The sequence below is a fragment of the Piliocolobus tephrosceles genome, chromosome 1 (genome assembly GCF_002776525.5).
Source record: "Piliocolobus tephrosceles isolate RC106 chromosome 1, ASM277652v3, whole genome shotgun sequence".
In the NCBI taxonomy this organism is placed as follows: domain Eukaryota; kingdom Metazoa; phylum Chordata; class Mammalia; order Primates; family Cercopithecidae; genus Piliocolobus; species Piliocolobus tephrosceles.
This window is the reverse complement of record NC_045434.1, coordinates 219591168-219606387: the sequence shown is the minus strand read 5'-3', so window position 1 is coordinate 219606387 and position 15220 is coordinate 219591168. Positions and strand designations below refer to the sequence as shown.

The window sequence follows — 15220 nt, the reverse complement described above, 5'->3', positions numbered from 1 at the left end:
GGGGGGGGCCCGGGCGCGCGGGAGCGGGAGCGGCCGGGGGAGCCGGAGCGCACCATGGAGGCGGCGGCAGGCGGCCGTGGCTGCTTCCAGCCGCACCCGGGGCTGCAGAAGACGCTGGAGCAGTTCCACCTGAGCTCTATGAGCTCGCTGGGCGGCCCGGCCGCCTTCTCGGCGCGCTGGGCGCAGGAGGCCTACAAGAAGGAGAGCGCCAAGGAGGCGGGCGCGGCCGCGGTCCCGGCGCCGGTGCCCGCAGCCACCGAGCCGCCACCCGTGCTGCACCTGCCCGCCATTCAGCCGCCGCCGCCCGTGCTGCCCGGTCCCTTCTTCATGCCGTCCGATCGCTCCACCGAGCGCTGCGAGACCGTGCTAGAAGGCGAGACCATCTCGTGCTTCGTGGTGGGAGGCGAGAAGCGTCTGTGTCTGCCGCAGATCCTCAACTCGGTGCTGCGCGACTTCTCGCTGCAGCAGATCAACTCGGTGTGCGACGAGCTCCACATCTACTGCTCGCGCTGCACGGCCGACCAGCTGGAGATCCTCAAAGTCATGGGCATCCTGCCCTTCTCGGCGCCCTCGTGCGGGCTCATCACCAAGACGGACGCCGAGCGCCTGTGCAACGCGCTGCTCTACGGCGGCGCCTACCCGCCGCCCTGCAAGAAGGAGCTGGCCGCCAGCCTGGCGCTGGGCCTGGAGCTCAGCGAGCGCAGCGTCCGCGTGTACCACGAGTGCTTCGGCAAGTGTAAGGGGCTGCTGGTGCCGGAGCTCTACAGCAGCCCGAGCGCCGCCTGCATCCAGTGCCTGGACTGCCGCCTCATGTACCCGCCGCACAAGTTCGTGGTGCACTCGCACAAGGCCCTGGAGAACCGGACCTGCCACTGGGGCTTCGACTCGGCCAACTGGCGGGCCTACATCCTGCTGAGCCAGGACTACACGGGCAAGGAGGAGCAGGCGCGCCTCGGTCGCTGCCTGGACGACGTGAAGGAGAAGTTCGACTATGGCAACAAGTACAAGCGGCGGGTGCCCCGGGTGAGTGGCCCCAGGCCTGGGAGCAGGGGAGAATGTGCTTGGGGTGGGGGACCCTTCTGGGCCACAGGCTCTGGTCTCCAAAGGCTGGGACCTGTGTTTCTGCCGTGCCCCATGTCTCAAGTCTTTGCTTTGTTTTAGGGAAATTCAGAGTATTCCCCTTGGCAGGGCCAGAGGGTTTAGTAGGAAGGCCCTCCTGCCCTTTCCCCCAGGAGGAGCCTGGAGGGGGGACTGTGGCCGTGGGGTGGGGGCTAGGCCTGGTGTGTGGGGAAGGCCCACGGGCCCATAGCCTTTGCCCAGATAGGATAGGAAGGCACAGGCCTCCTATGCTCTCGGGAAAGCGGCCTGCCCCGAGGTCAGGGAAGTTAGCTCCAGTTGGGCCCTGGCCGGATGTCTCAGGCCCAGGTCTTCCTTGGGGTTGGGGTGGAGGTGACTGCCCTCACTTCGAAGGTACCCAGCCTCGAAGACGGAGGGCTGCCTGCCCTTGGGCCAGAGGAGACAGAGCTTGGGCGAGATGAGGCCTGGTTTTGTTACTGGCTCCCGCTGCCTGTTTGTTGCCTTTAAGTTTTGGGACAGAGACACAAAATGAAGCTAGGTGTTCAGGCTGCAGTGACAGGGGCCTGAGACTCAGCGGCTCCAGCACTGTGCTGGTTGGTCTCCCTGGGCCTGCCAGGGACCAAATCCCAGAGTCCCCCGTGTGGGGTGAGGGCCACTTGGCACCCGGCTGAGGGCCTGGTCAGCAGGCCCCTGGGCCCACATGCTGGAGTTACTGGCGGCTTGGGATTTGTTTTGGACTCACTCATTTCCTTCTCTCCTTCTGAAACGCAGAGGGGTGCGCCGGGGGAGGGAGGCCGCTGGCCCGGCTTTGTAGTTTGCCAGTTGGAGGATCTACGGGATCCGGCCCGGGCAGCTCCCAGGCCACGAGGCGCCGAAATTACTCAGTGGGGTCCTCAGGAACTTTCCGTGGCATACCTCCCCAAGTATTTGTAACTTTTCTTTTAAATATCCAGGCTTATTAAATTGCACACACAGAATGCTGCATTGGCTCAGCTATTCTTGGGAGGCCTAATTAATTCAGCTATTGCATCAAACTTTTTTTTTCTAAATCTGTGAATAGATGCTCCAGCCCGGTTTTCTCTGGGCGCCCCTCCAGCAGAGTGTCAGATCGTGGGGAGGAGGGGCTGTGGATGGAAGCGAGGGACTGTCGCCTCTGCGCGGAGGGGGCTGCGGAGGGTGCATGTGCGTGTGCCTGTGTGTGCGTGTGCGTGTGTGTGTGCAGGGGCGCTTCTGACCCTGCCAGGCCAGGGCTCAGGTGGCAGCTGCCTGCAGACCTGTGGGCTGGGGAAGGATGCTCGTGGCAGAGCTGCAGCCAGACCTAGCAGGCTGGGGCCCTCGTGTCACACGGGGAGTTGGCTGGGGTGGGTCCGATGGCGCTCCCTGTGGGCTGGGGCCTTTCTTTTTGGGGTGGCCGCACCCTCGTCAGTGCCTGTGGCTGGGGGAAGCCACTTGTCGCTGGGATTGTTGGTGGGCTCGGGCAGGCTGCATAGTGGGTCACCTGTGGCCAAGGCCTGAGCTGCTGGGACACACTTGTCACTGTCTCCAGAGCTGGCGGCAGAGGATCTCGGCTGGGCAGGGTGTGTCTGCGTTTGTTTTTGTCTGACTGTGGGTCATGTATGTGCTTGAGGTCTTCCTGTCTTCCTGGGCTTTGCTGGGGGGCCGTTGGAGTGGCCAGCAGGACGTCTTCGTCACAGCTGACACAGAGCAGGGCGCAGGCCACTGGCTTCTCCCTCCCGGTGGTTGTGAGCGCCAGGGTCCTTGGGCCGCCATAGAGACGGGCCAGGCAGGCTTCCCCTCTGGTCATCTCAGCAGATGGCTCCAAGTCGCCTTTCCCTTCTGGAGTCCTCCCCAGCACAGCTCTGAAATCTCATTTACTGATTAAAATTCCCAAGCCGTACTGACGACGTTTACGATGTGAGTGACTGGGTCCTCCAGGCCTGAGTGGCAGCCACAGCCTGGCCCTGGCAGTGGTGGCCTCCGCCTGGCTCCCTGCATGTTCACCAGCTCCTGCGGGCTTTCCTCTCCTCATGCTCCTGGGGGTGGGGCACCCATCCTGCCCGTGTCGCCTCCTGCTCCGTGTTCTTGACGTGAGATGGCAGCCGGGGAGTCTGCCCTCGCTCAGTGTGTGCCCCCTGGGCTCTGTGACTGTGTGGTTGGGAGTTCTGGGCTGCAGGATCCCCTTAAGTCTCCCTAGGACAGCCATGTGCGTGTCTCTGTGCGCACAGGGGCAACACATGAGAAGGGAGTGTGGTTTCAGGGTGGGCGTGGACCCGCAGTGCCCAGACCCCACTTCTAGAAGGAGTGGCCTGGGAGGCCCCGCCTCCACCCTCGCTGGCTGCCGTTGGCTCCTCCCACCCGTGTCTTGACAGCTTATTCTCAGGATATGTTTTGATTTCTTCACTTCCTTTGTAGCTTATTTTAATATTTTTGATCTGCCGAAGATGAGGGCTGAAGGAACAAAGAGTGTACTGGAACTCCCTTTGCAGGGCTGCTGCTCCCAGCAGGCCTTCGGGCTCTGTGGAGCGGGAGGGAGCTGAATTGCCTTCCCGGTGTTTGTGGCCAGGCCAGGGCCGGGTCTCCTGCCTGAGTGGGCTGGGTCAGCGTCACTCTGCTACCCGTGATGGGAGTTGGGAGAGGGCGGTGGTGTTCCCGCGTCCCAAACCAAGTCGGAGGCGGGGCTGCAGCTTTCGCCTTGGAAGCCTCGCGTGAAGGCGGCTGTGCCGGAGTCCCTGGCCTGTCAGCAGTGCAGTGACAGTGTGAGGGGCGGGCAGTCTTCCTCCACATGCCCCCTCATATCACGGGCTTGCAGAGGAAGCCTCCGCTCCTGTCCAGTGGCTGTCGGGCCCCACCAGCTTCCTGCTGCTGTATCTTGGAAGCCTGTGTGGGCTGTGTGGGTGCTTGGCGAGTCCCCTCTTAGGGGCCCTGGGGCTGCTATCCTTGACAGGGGGCCTTGTCTCACCTCCCTACTCGGTCCCACACTGGCTTTGTGACCTTGAGCAAGTTGCTTAACCTCTCTGTCTCGGTGTAAACTGGGGACTGTTGATTGATCTTGGGCTTTACGTTTTGAGTGGTACAGGTGGGGCGCAGATGGGTCATTGTGCTGCTGGGAGCACTTCGCCAAGAGACTGGAGCCTTCCGCACTCCCACTGCTCTTTCTTCTTTTCGGTCGGCTCGCCTCCTTCCTCTTGGGTTCTCTGATAGCCGTAGGACTCCATTGGACTACATCTTTTTGTCAATGTAGACAGCTGTCAGAGACGGAGACAAAATGTGGCAGTTGGAGCTGCCGCTTGGCCTGCTGCCTGGGACATGGCCCCTTGTCCCACGGAACGTCTTGCTGGGCAGCCAAACGCTTTCGTTGCAGGCTGATAACAGGGTGGTGTGGTGTGGTGCCTCCCTTTTGCCATGGCAGGGTTCTGCTCCAAGGGGGCTGGGGGTCCTGCTCCAAGGGGGGCGGGGGGCCCTTTTGGGGCCGGGCATCCGGCCCTGAGGATCCGGTTCCAGGGGGGCTTGGGGGGTCCTGTTCTGGCCGGGGGTTCTGCTCCGAGGGGGCCGGGGGTCCGGTTCCTGGGGTGGTGGGCTGCCTTTGTGAGAGCTGTTGCTCACCATCCACGTGCGTTCTGGGCATTCTGGTGGCTGGAGAATTTGGGTTGTGTTAGAGTGTTGTCGCTCTGTCCTGCAGATGCATGAGTTCCCAGGAGTCTTGCAGGTCGGCTTGCCCTTGCTCTGTGTGGGCTGGTGTGGGTCTTAGTGGGCTGCGGGCTGAGGGTGGCTTGGTTGGGAAGCTGTGTGTGCTGCAGTGGAGGGTCCGCGACGGGGGTTTTCTGATCCCTCATGCTGGGCTTTTGACCCGTGTCACTGCATGGCTGGCCCTGGCCCCAGGCAGTGTTTTCTGAGGCAGGTGCCCAGCCAGGTGGTCGGGCTTGAGAGCTTTGAGTCTCGAGGTCTGTTCTGGGGAATGACTGTGCTGCTGGAGGCCAGGAAGGGGTTGCTGGGCCGGACGGGCCACTGGGGAGGAGCTGTGTTTTGCTGTTTTAAGCTAAACTGATCGCAGGAAGGGACGGCATCAGGAGTTTGTCCCTGGGACACCCCTCACTCAGCGCAGTGGCCGTGTGTGGGTTTCGGGCTATGCCTTCCCAGACACCCTCAGGTCTGGGGAGCACTTGGGGGGCCACCTGGCCCTCTGTCCGCTGGCTTCCTTTGGAAAAAGTGTCTGTGGCGAGTGTTTTTCTCCAGCTTTTTGTGGGCTTCCATGTGGTCTTGGGCCATGCTCTGGGGTCAGGCTCCTGGGCAGGCCCTGGTCCCTGTGCAGAAGGCCAGGATCTGTAGGTTTGGGCTGGTCTGCCCCCCAGGGGAGGGTTCCGGAAAGACGGCTGGCTGCTGGGTCTTCGGTTCCGGAAAGACGGCTGGCTGCTGGGTCTTCTCAAGGCGGGGAGGACAGCGGCTTGAGAGTGGCTCTTGACCTCTACCCACCCTGGCTGGCTGTGCACGGACTGGGGAGGGCATGGGTGGCTGCCCCTGGTGGCTTCTGCAGGGAACAGAACCTAGTGGTCATTTTCCCGGCACAGTCTGTCATCCATCTGTCTGGGACCCCTCTGGGAGCTGGGCTGGGTTCCTCACCTTCTGGGACAGCAGGGTCACGGAGGAGGGGTTCCCTCTGTCAGTGTCTTGTTTCTCAGCCGTCCCTGTGGCTGATTTGTGCAATGTCTGTCTGTCTGAGTTTCCGGGTGAGGGCAGACGGGATGTGGTGCGAGGAAGTCTGGGGTAAGTGTGAGCCGAACCCCGCCCTGGAGTCTCGCGGGGTTGTGGGGCCACAGCCCCAGCTTAGGTTAGGCCTTCGCTGCCGGCAGGGCCTCCAGAGAGAAGGCGGTGGTTCCGGGGCCTGGGCCCTGACTGTCTGGCAGGAGGTGTCCACGCCGGCGGCCGGGCTCTCTGTGGCAATAATGTGTCTCTTTCTAAGGATTGCGAAAGTTGAGGGAGAATTTCTCCACTGGAAGAATTATGCAAGTTTCAACTGAAATGTTTTTAAAAAGTTTCTTTGTTTTGAGTCAAAATACAGAGGGTGAATTATTTCCCCACTATCTGGGAGAACTGGAAAAGAAGGCCCTGCTGTCCTTACTCTCAAGGGCTCTTCCCCTCCTGAGCGGTGGTCACCGGGCCAGGGTGTCATGGAGTGGGGGGCTGCCCGGGGACCAGCCCTTTACACCTGGCCTCCAGAGCGGGCGGTAGGGCGGCTCCTTCCTGTCCTGCCCTGGCTGTCACCCTCGTGGTCCGGAGCGGGCTTTTTTTTTTTTTTTTTTTTTTGAGACAGTCTGTCTCTGTTACCCAGGCTGGAGTGCAGTGGTGCGATCTTGGCTCGCTGCAGCCTCTGTCTCCTGGGTTTAAGCGATTCTCCTGCCCCAGCCTCCCATGTAGCTGGGATGACAGATGTGCGCCACCATGCCCAATTAATTATTTTGTATTTTTAGTAGAGATGGGGTTTCACCATGTTGGCCAGGTTGGTCTTGAACTCCCGACCTCAAGTGATCTACCCACCTTGGCCTCCCAAAGTGCTGGGATTACAGGCATGAGCCACCGTGCCTGGCCCCTGGAGTGGGTTCTGCCGCGGAAGGCATCCCCGGGGCCTGCAGGGTGGAGGGGTCGCCCCCGCCGTCCCACCTGTTCTCTTGAGGCCTGGTTACCCTCTGCAGACCAGGTGCCATGCCGGGTGACCCTCGGGAAGCTCTGGCTCCCCCCGGGGGTTGGGGAGCATGGTAAGTGGTAGCTCGTAGGTGCTGCTGCTTTGTGAATATGAGAGAGGGTTCCAGAAGGACTCCGCTTCCCAGAGCCCGCATGTTGGTTTTGCTGTGTGGTACTTGATATTTTTCCAGGCTGCCTTGCTGGGGTGGCCTCGATGGGGGGCCCAGGGAGGCTCCAGCTCTGGGGACATGCCGCCACATGAGCCTGCTTATTTATGAAAATGAAGAACCAGGACTCGAGTGTGAATGTTAAATGAGATTGTGGGGACAAGAGTAAAATCCAGGCGAGGACCAGATGGACCCAGCACCTGCGTTGGCCGCGGCCCGGAGGTGGCGTGGTGGCGCCTGGTGCCTGTGGCCCTCAACATGTGTCCTGCCTGCCGCCTAGTAGGCCTTCGCTTGAAATGCTTGTTCCTTTGAGTACTGCTCCTGTCTCTTGTCTGGAGGGAAATGGATAAAGGGAGCTTTGAGAGGCGTTTTGGCTTGAGCCTGGGAAACGGCCGAGATTCTCTTTGCTGCTTGGTGTTCATGTCTTCTCCGATTTTACTTTTTTGACTCATAAAGATGGAAGGAGTGCTCTGCCTTGGTGCCCCTGCAGCTGCAGAATCGGGGCATCTAGGCCTGCCTCTTAGGCCAGCACACCCAGCCCTTGTCAGGCCTTCTTGGGCTGCCTCTGCTGGGGGCCTTGTCTCACTGGCCATGGGGGTTGTCGTGTGTGTGGTTGTGTTGCCAGCCCCGGGCTAGGGTTGGGGGTCCTGGTCACGTCTGGGTCCCCAGTTTGGGGGCCAGATTCAGTAACTCACTGAATGACTCAGTGGACCTCGCAGGCATTGGTGGTCAGGGCTTATTGGCAGCTCCGTTCTTTGGCTGGAAGGGGAATTCTGTTTCTTCTCTCACTGTTTCACCTTTGTTTTTTTTTTTTTTTTTTTTTTGAGACGGAGTCTTGCTCTGTCGCCCAGGCTGGAGTGCAGTGGCGCGATCTTGGCTCACTGCAAGCTCCGCCTCTCGGGTTCAAGCAATTCCCCTGACTCAGCCCCCTGAGTAGCTGGGACTACAGGCGTGCACCACCACGCCCGGTTCATTTTTTGTATTGTAGTAGAGATGGGGTTTCACCATGTTGGCCAGGTTGGTCTCCGTCTCCTGACCTCATGATTCACCCGTCTCAGCCTCCCAAAGTGTTGGGATTACAGGCGTGAGCCACTGCACCAGCCATTGTTCCACCTTTGGAAGAAATTGGTTCACTGTCTTCTGACCTGGGGGCGCTTCTACCTTGGTTCCATGTTGAGGGCTCAGAAGGTGCTGGAATATTACCCTTGGCTGGTGAGGCTGAGCGCTGACGCTCCTCCCAGCTCTCAGCCCTGCCTGGACTGACTGTGGCTTCTGCTGGAATGTCGGTGTCTGACTTAGAAACAGCTCCTGTTCTAGGCTTCCTGCAGGCCCCACGGTGCTGCTCGTTTCACAGAAATGCAGCTCAGGCTGGCGGCCTCAGGCGGGCATGGGTGGCAGGGGACACCGTCACCCAAATCAGAGGATCTGTCTCTGTCCTGAGGGTTCCACCCCAGGACCCAAGACACTAACTGGGCTCTTGTGTGGCCCTTCCCAACCAGACGTGGTCCCTGAGCTGCGTGAGGTGACGGTGACTCCACGACAGCTTGTGTCCCGTTATGGGGGCACCTGGGGACTGGCTGACCTCACCAGGAAGTGCGTCAGGAGCGGATGAGGAGCAGTGGGAGGGCAGGGAGCACCCAGCAGGTGTCCAGTGGTGCTGGCACTGCCTCTGTCTCTCTGTCCATGCCCTGCCTGTATCTGAAGCAGCTTAGGTGCTCCCTGCGGTGCTCCCTGGCTGCTGTGGTTCCTGAAGACTGTGGCTGTGCCGGTGGTTTCCTTTGATGTCAGTTTTCTTCTACAGGGGAAACCATATTGCCAGGAGAGCCAGGTGTCTGCTAATTACATTGTGTTCTTCTGTCCAGGAGTAAATTTGTAAGTGATGAGAATAAGAAGCAGCTGTCAGCCTGCAGACCCGCCCTCACCCTGCCCTGGTTGGGGTGCTGCCTGCTGGGAACCGCTGGTCCAGCTGTTGAGAGGACGCCGATTGGGTGCACAGTTGTTGCAGAGTCTGATGTAGGCTCTCTGTCCTGAAAGTAACGTGGAAACATTTTTGCTTTTACTATGGAGTATGCATCTTTGCCCAGAAACAGAAATGCGCTTGCTTTCTTTTCATGGAAATAGGGCTGATAGGTTGAGTCCTTCTTGCCCTGTTGAGGGAACATGTCAGTCCTTAGCATGGAGGCCAGTCTGGCTGGGTGCTGAGCTCGTCCTGCAGAACACGCGTAAACGCCTCATCCCTGAGAGCCCCGGGAGGCTGGCATCTTCTGTGGGAGGTCTGAGGTTGGCCCATTTGACCCTATCCAGGATGGGTTACTTACGGAGTCGAATGGGCCTCGATAGGCTGATCACCCTCTCGTGGTGGGTGTCTCTCCCGGTGCCCTCCCGCCTGGCGCTGTCAAAGGCTTCTCTGTGTCAGGCACTGGGCTGTGGCAGCCCCAGGTCCCCGCCTGGTATGGCTGCCCATGGTCCAGGCAACGCCAGGGCGGGCATCCTTGACTCCCTCCCTCGCCCTCACAGCTGGCCCTGGAGGTCTGTGTGAGGGGAGTTAGGCTTCATTGTGCGTGCTCAGAGAACCTGAACCTTTCTTGGGAAGCAGTTTGTCCCCGTGCCTCCCTTCAGGCTCCTGTGGCCTGAGGAGCCTCCGCGTGGCAGTGGATGGCAGCTCCAGCTGCCCGTGGCCCTCTTTTTTTATAGTTTCCCAGACGACTAGGCCAAGCTGGGCCTCTGCGTCCTAGACGTGCTATTCCCTGTGCTGCTCTGGAAGGTTGGCAGCCCTGCGTGGACCTACACCGTACCCAGGACAGGCCTGCCATGGCACCGGTTGGGCCTCTGGGCACAGGGTGCTCTGCCTCCCTGGCCCTGACGGGCTCTGACGCCTGAGGATGGGGACCAGGCACTCCCAGCCTTGAGACTTCCCTCTGCAGAGGTGGCACAATCCTGGGGCCCCAGAGAGAGGGACTCCTGCCTGCCTGGTGAGGGTGAGTGTGGGGTCTGGACTCTGACTCCTGGTCCAGGCGGGAGGAGGAGCACACTGGACAGGGCCGCTGAGCCACCCTCTGCGGAGCTGTGGACACTGTGTGTGTGGTGCCAAAGGTGTGCACGTCCACTGAGGCCACCTGCGCCGCTGCCCGTGTCCTGTGGACTGGCACTCCCCGAGTGAGAGCTGCATACAGAACCTGGGCTGTCAGTGGGCTGCGCCACCTGGGAGGGGGTATTCTGTGTGCTCGCACTGAAGCCTGCCCCAGGCTGCCTTCTGGGTCAGGGACACCCGGGACCTCCATAGCTGGTGTGACGTCTGTGAGATCTCAGCTGCTTCCTCCCTGGACACCCGTGTGGACCTGGAGGGAGGTGGGGACCCGGCCTGGCACGGTCCCTGGCCACCTGCCTGGTGCTCCCGGTTGTGCCGTTGGCAGGGCCTTCGCTCTACCTCACCTGCTGCCTCCGCATTTCCTGGCTACAACCCTGTTGCCCAAACCATTAAAAAAATTATACTCCCAAGTTGAATGATATGCAAATGTAGTCAATTAAGCGAGGGGATTTTAATTAGCAGTTTAAGTTCATGTGTGAAGTGCCTTGCCTTAATTACTTGACAGTTTTGTTGTAAATTTGCTAAGTTTTTTTTTGCAGAACTATCAAAACTGTGATTTTTGTTAACATTCTTGGATGCAGTGAGTGTCGCCCAGCTTGCCTGACCCTAGTGGGTTTTGTCTTAATTTATAAAGCTCGTTAAACTGTGAAAACAAGGTAAACCCCCTGGGTTGCCTCTGTGTGGCTCTTTGAGTCAAGCCGGGCTCAGTGTCTCCCTTGTCACTGGCTGGGGTGGGGACCTGCCTCTCGCGTGGTCTCGAGCTCCCGTTGGTGGAACGGGTGAACCCTCTTCCCATGTGGGTGTAGCTGATGGCGGCACCTGTGTCTGGGGACACATCCTGGACCTGAATGGGGTCAGGAAGGGTTTCGACCTGGACAGGCTGCATGCCGGGGACCCGTGGGGTGTGCGGTGGCGAGGGCCTGGTCCAGGTGGCGGGCTCCCTGGTGATGCTGGCGGCTGACTGTGGATGGTTGTGCGTGGGTCTTGGGGTTCACAGTTCAGTTTGGGAGAGGGGAGAACCCCTCACTTTGAAGTCTTTCCTGGCCAATGGGAGGCTTCTCAGAGCAGCTTTCACAGCTCCGGGGCTGGGTGAGGCCTGTGTCTAGGCTCATCCCGCCCTCCGGGGCGTCGCAGTGTGTCTGGGCAGTGGTGCAGCTGGCTCCGTGCGCTGGGCTTAGGTTTGCTTCCGTTCCCCACTGCTGCTTCAACTAGCTCCTTTGTGGGTCCGTGGAACTTCGGTGTCCCCAACCCTGTTCAGTTCCCTGACTGAGCTCGATGCCTCTGGTGTAGATGGGCTTTTTATTTTCCCATCTAAACGTCGTTATTTGAATTGTGATTTCTGTGGTAGTTTAATGGACTGTAGATAAAGAAGGACCTGTTTTGTCTTAGGAGTGCCTGTGGGGTCCCTTGTTCTGGTTTGCTCAGTGAGGTATGGCCCCAGGGGCTGAGGAAGGTGGCCAGGACCCCCCAGGGCAGCCCCCACCACAGGGGCTGCTGTCCTCTGGGTTCTGCTCCACTTTCTGGGACCTTGGCCCAGGAGGCCTCTGCGAGGGTGAAATGGCTGCAGGCCTGGGGAAGGGGCACTGGCAGGAAGCCACAGGCAGAGAAGTCAGGGAGGAGGGAGGCCTAGTTCTGGAGGAACGTGGGAAGGGCAGGCGCCTCCGAGCAGCCTCAAGAAATGTGGGCCAGGCTGGTCTGGCCTCAGGCAGGACTGTGTCTGGGACTCTGAGTTGCCGGAAGCACCTGGCGGCAAGCCACATGCTGTCCACAGTGTCACCTGGCCCCCATGAGGAGGTCCCGTGGGTGGTGGCTGGTCGGGGGCAAGGCTGTGGGACTGGAACCGCTGAGCAGGGGTTCCTGGGGCCATCAAGGCCCCCAGAAGAAGAAATCAAGTGGATTTTAAGAAGCAGAGCTCTCTTTAGCCCGAAGTAACCATAGAACATTAACAAGAAAACCTGGGGTTCTCAGAAATGCAGCTCTCTCTACTCGTTCGGCGGACGGCGGACAGTTCTAGATCCAGGAGAGTCGTGGCGCAGACACGGACTTCAGCCTGGGTGGGAGGGGAGAAGCACAGCATCCTGTCATTCATGAGTCCCGTGAGAGGCGCGAGAAACACAGCTCTTAGGAAAATCTGTGCTACCCGGCGTGGGGGCCGTCCACAGGCCCTCCCGCACTGCTGGGTAGGTGGCTCCACATTGGTCCCAAGCCTCCTCGGCTGTGCTCAGACCCTGAGATGTCCTGGGCACCCTGGTTGAACTTTGGTGGGTAACTGCCAGGCGCACGCAGGAGCTGCAGGTGAGGGGTTTGTAGGAGCTCTGTGGCCGCCCTGCATTCCTGGCCTCTGCCATTTTCTGCCTAAACGTAGACACGTAGAAGAAGGAGCCCAGGATGCTGTGGGCCCGGAAGGCGGGACCCTGCAGGCTCCATCCCTTCACTTCAGGGCGTGGAGGGCCCAGGGTCCCCTCACACTTGCCTGCGGGGACCAGCGGGGAACGCTTCTCTTTTTACTGTCATTATGAACTTGCGGCTTAAATATGTCTATGGACTTAAGAGTGCCGTCCTGTGTGGGAAATTTCCAGCTTTCACTGAAGTGGAGAGATGAGCTCAACGCACCCCATGTATTGCGTTCACCAGTTATCCATGTCTCACTCATTTTGTTTCATCCAACTTCCCTCTCCTATGTTGAGGGGGAGGGACTGTAATTTTGTTTTGTTTGGTTTTGTTTTTGAGACGGCGTTCTACTCTGTCGCCCAGGCTGGAGTGCAGTGGCGCAATCTCGGCTCACTGCAAGCTCCATCTCCTGGGTTCACGCCATTCTGCCTCGGCCTCCCGAGTAGCTGGGACTACAGGCGCCCACCACCACGCCCCGCTAATTTTTTTGTATTTTTAGTAGAGATGGGGTTTCACCATGTTAGCCAGGATGATCTCAATACCCTGACCACGTGATCCACCCGCCTCAGCCTCCCAAAGTGTTGGGATTACAGGCGTGAGCCGCCACACTCAGCCAGGACTGTGATTTTTTTAAAGCAAATCCCAGGCATCATCTTATTTCATATTTAAGTGTTTCAGTATCCACCTCTAAGGAATATGGCATTGTAAAAAATGCTAACTATGACCCATTAACTTGCCTAACAAAGCTAAGGGGGATTTCTGGACACCAGCCCATGTTCAGGTCCCTCCTGTCTCAGAAGGGTCCTCCTGCTGCTTTTTGGGACCCAGGGATAACACTGCGTATGATGGGTGGGTCTTCCACGTGGCCTCTGTGTGTGCATGTGTGGTGCTGTGACGGACTGTGGGGACAGTCCGAGGGCTGACCTGAGCCTGGCAGAGGCAGCATCTTGTTGGGAGGCAGCAGACCAGGAGAGAGCGGAGCTGGTTGGAGGACGGCCAGCCTCCCCACCTGGAGACTGTTGGTGACCTTCCTCACGTGGCGCGCCCCTTGGCATGGCCCCCAGCCGCTAGCGGTGAGCCTCTGTAATGTCTGTGAACACTTCCGTGCGTGTCTAGTCAGGAGAGTAATCAGAGCAGCGAATGGTGTGTGCTCACCGGAGAAGCCAGGACAGTGGAGAAGAGTGCAGAGGCTGACCCCTTCTCTCTCTCTGTTCTTGGCGGGTTGGGGCAGAAGTACAGTGTCCTGTGGTTCACATGTCAGGGGAGAGGCAGGAACGTGCCACAGCTCTGTTGCTGGAAACGCGGGAAGCCGGGGTACGGCCGACCGTGGCCCCTTCTGGCCCCGCTGGGGAGTGGGTGTCCCTGTCCTCACTGCCATCTCTGCCACATTGACAGAAAGATTGTTCTTTTTTCTTATTTTTGGAGACAAAGTCTTGTCCTGTCATCTCTGCTGAAGAGTGCAGTGGTGTGATCCCAGCTCACTGCAGCTTTGACCTCTTGGGCTCAAGTGATTCTCCTGCCTCAGCTTCCTGAGTAGCCAGGACTACAGGTGGGCATCACCACACCTAGCTGATGTTTTTGTAATTTTAGAGATGTGATCTCCGTGTGTTGCCCAGATGGGTCTGGAACTCCTGGGCTCAAGTGATCCTCCTGCCTCAGCCTCCCAAAGTGCTGTGCGCCACCGCTCCTGGACTGAAAGTTTTCTTAATTGGATTTTTCCATATGTGCACTGAGGTCTGCCTTTTTCCCTGAATGAGGCATAACAAGTATATCTGTGACTGTGTTTTCTTTGTTTTTTGAGACGGAGTCTCGCTCTGTCCCCCAGGCTGGAGTGCAGTGGCACTATCTCGGCTCACTGCGAGCTCCGCCTCCTGGATTCACGCCATTCTCATGCCTCAGCCTCCCAAGTAGCTGGGACTACAGGCAACCGCCACCACGCCCGGCTAGTTTTTTGTATTTTTAGTAGAGGCGGGTTTCACCGTGTTAGCCAGGATGGTCTCGATCTCCTGACCTCGTGATCCACCTGCCTCGGTCTCCCAAAGTGCTGGGATTACAGGTGTGAGCCACTGCACCCGGTCTGACTGTGTTTTCTGTAGGAATATTATTGTGACATTCTTGTAAGAAGTAAGTGAAAAGCACACCAGCACAGTATTCACATAACACAGAAAGGTATAAAAGACAAACGCAAAGGCCGGGCGCGGTGGCTCAAGCCTGTAATCCCAGCACTTTGGGAGGCCGAGGCGGGCGGATCACAAGGTCAGGAGATCGAGACCATCCTGGCTAACACGGTGAAACCCCGTCTCTACTAAAAAAATATAAAAAACTAGCCGGGCGAGGTGGCGGGCGCCTGTAGTCCCAGCTACTCGGGAGGCTGAGGCAGGAGAATGGCGGAAACCCGGGAGGTGGAGCTTGCAGTGAGCTGAGATCCGGCCACTGCACTCCAGCCTGGGCGACGGAGCAAGACTCCGTCTCAAAACAAGAAAAAAAAAAAAAAGACAAACGCAGACGTGGGTGAGGGCAGAGTTCTTGGTTTATCACGAGGGAATGTGAACGTGGTTCCCCGTCTGCCCTGCTGTGCTCGGCACCTTTGGGATATCAGTGCCTTGGGTGCCTGGTGCCTTTTTGGGCCAGCCCTGTGGTATTTTGGAGTATTAGTTGGTATTGAGGGTCTGGACCTTACTTAGTGTCTAGGGCATGGGCCGTGTTTTGGTATTGCAAGAGATGCTTCAGGGCGTGTGTTAACACAAACACATCACACGAGCTTCGTGACCACATGCTGGCTGCACGAGATGTCAGTGTTCTCCACCTACCGCCTGCTTCA

The 15220-nt window shown here is 58.8% G+C and overlaps 1 protein-coding gene across 2 annotated transcripts in view; it reads left to right on the top strand.

The window, feature by feature from the left end:
• Positions 1–7: 7 nt before the first annotated feature.
• SKI (SKI proto-oncogene) overlaps positions 8–15220 on the top strand; it is an 82158-nt gene continuing 66945 nt past the window's right edge. For both annotated transcript variants that reach the window (XM_023215141.2, XM_023215140.2), the window contains exon 1: positions 8–1023. In XM_023215141.2, the coding sequence (XP_023070909.1) occupies positions 55–1023 (969 nt within the window). In that variant the 5' untranslated portion in view covers positions 8–54. The remainder of the gene's footprint in view (positions 1024–15220) is intronic.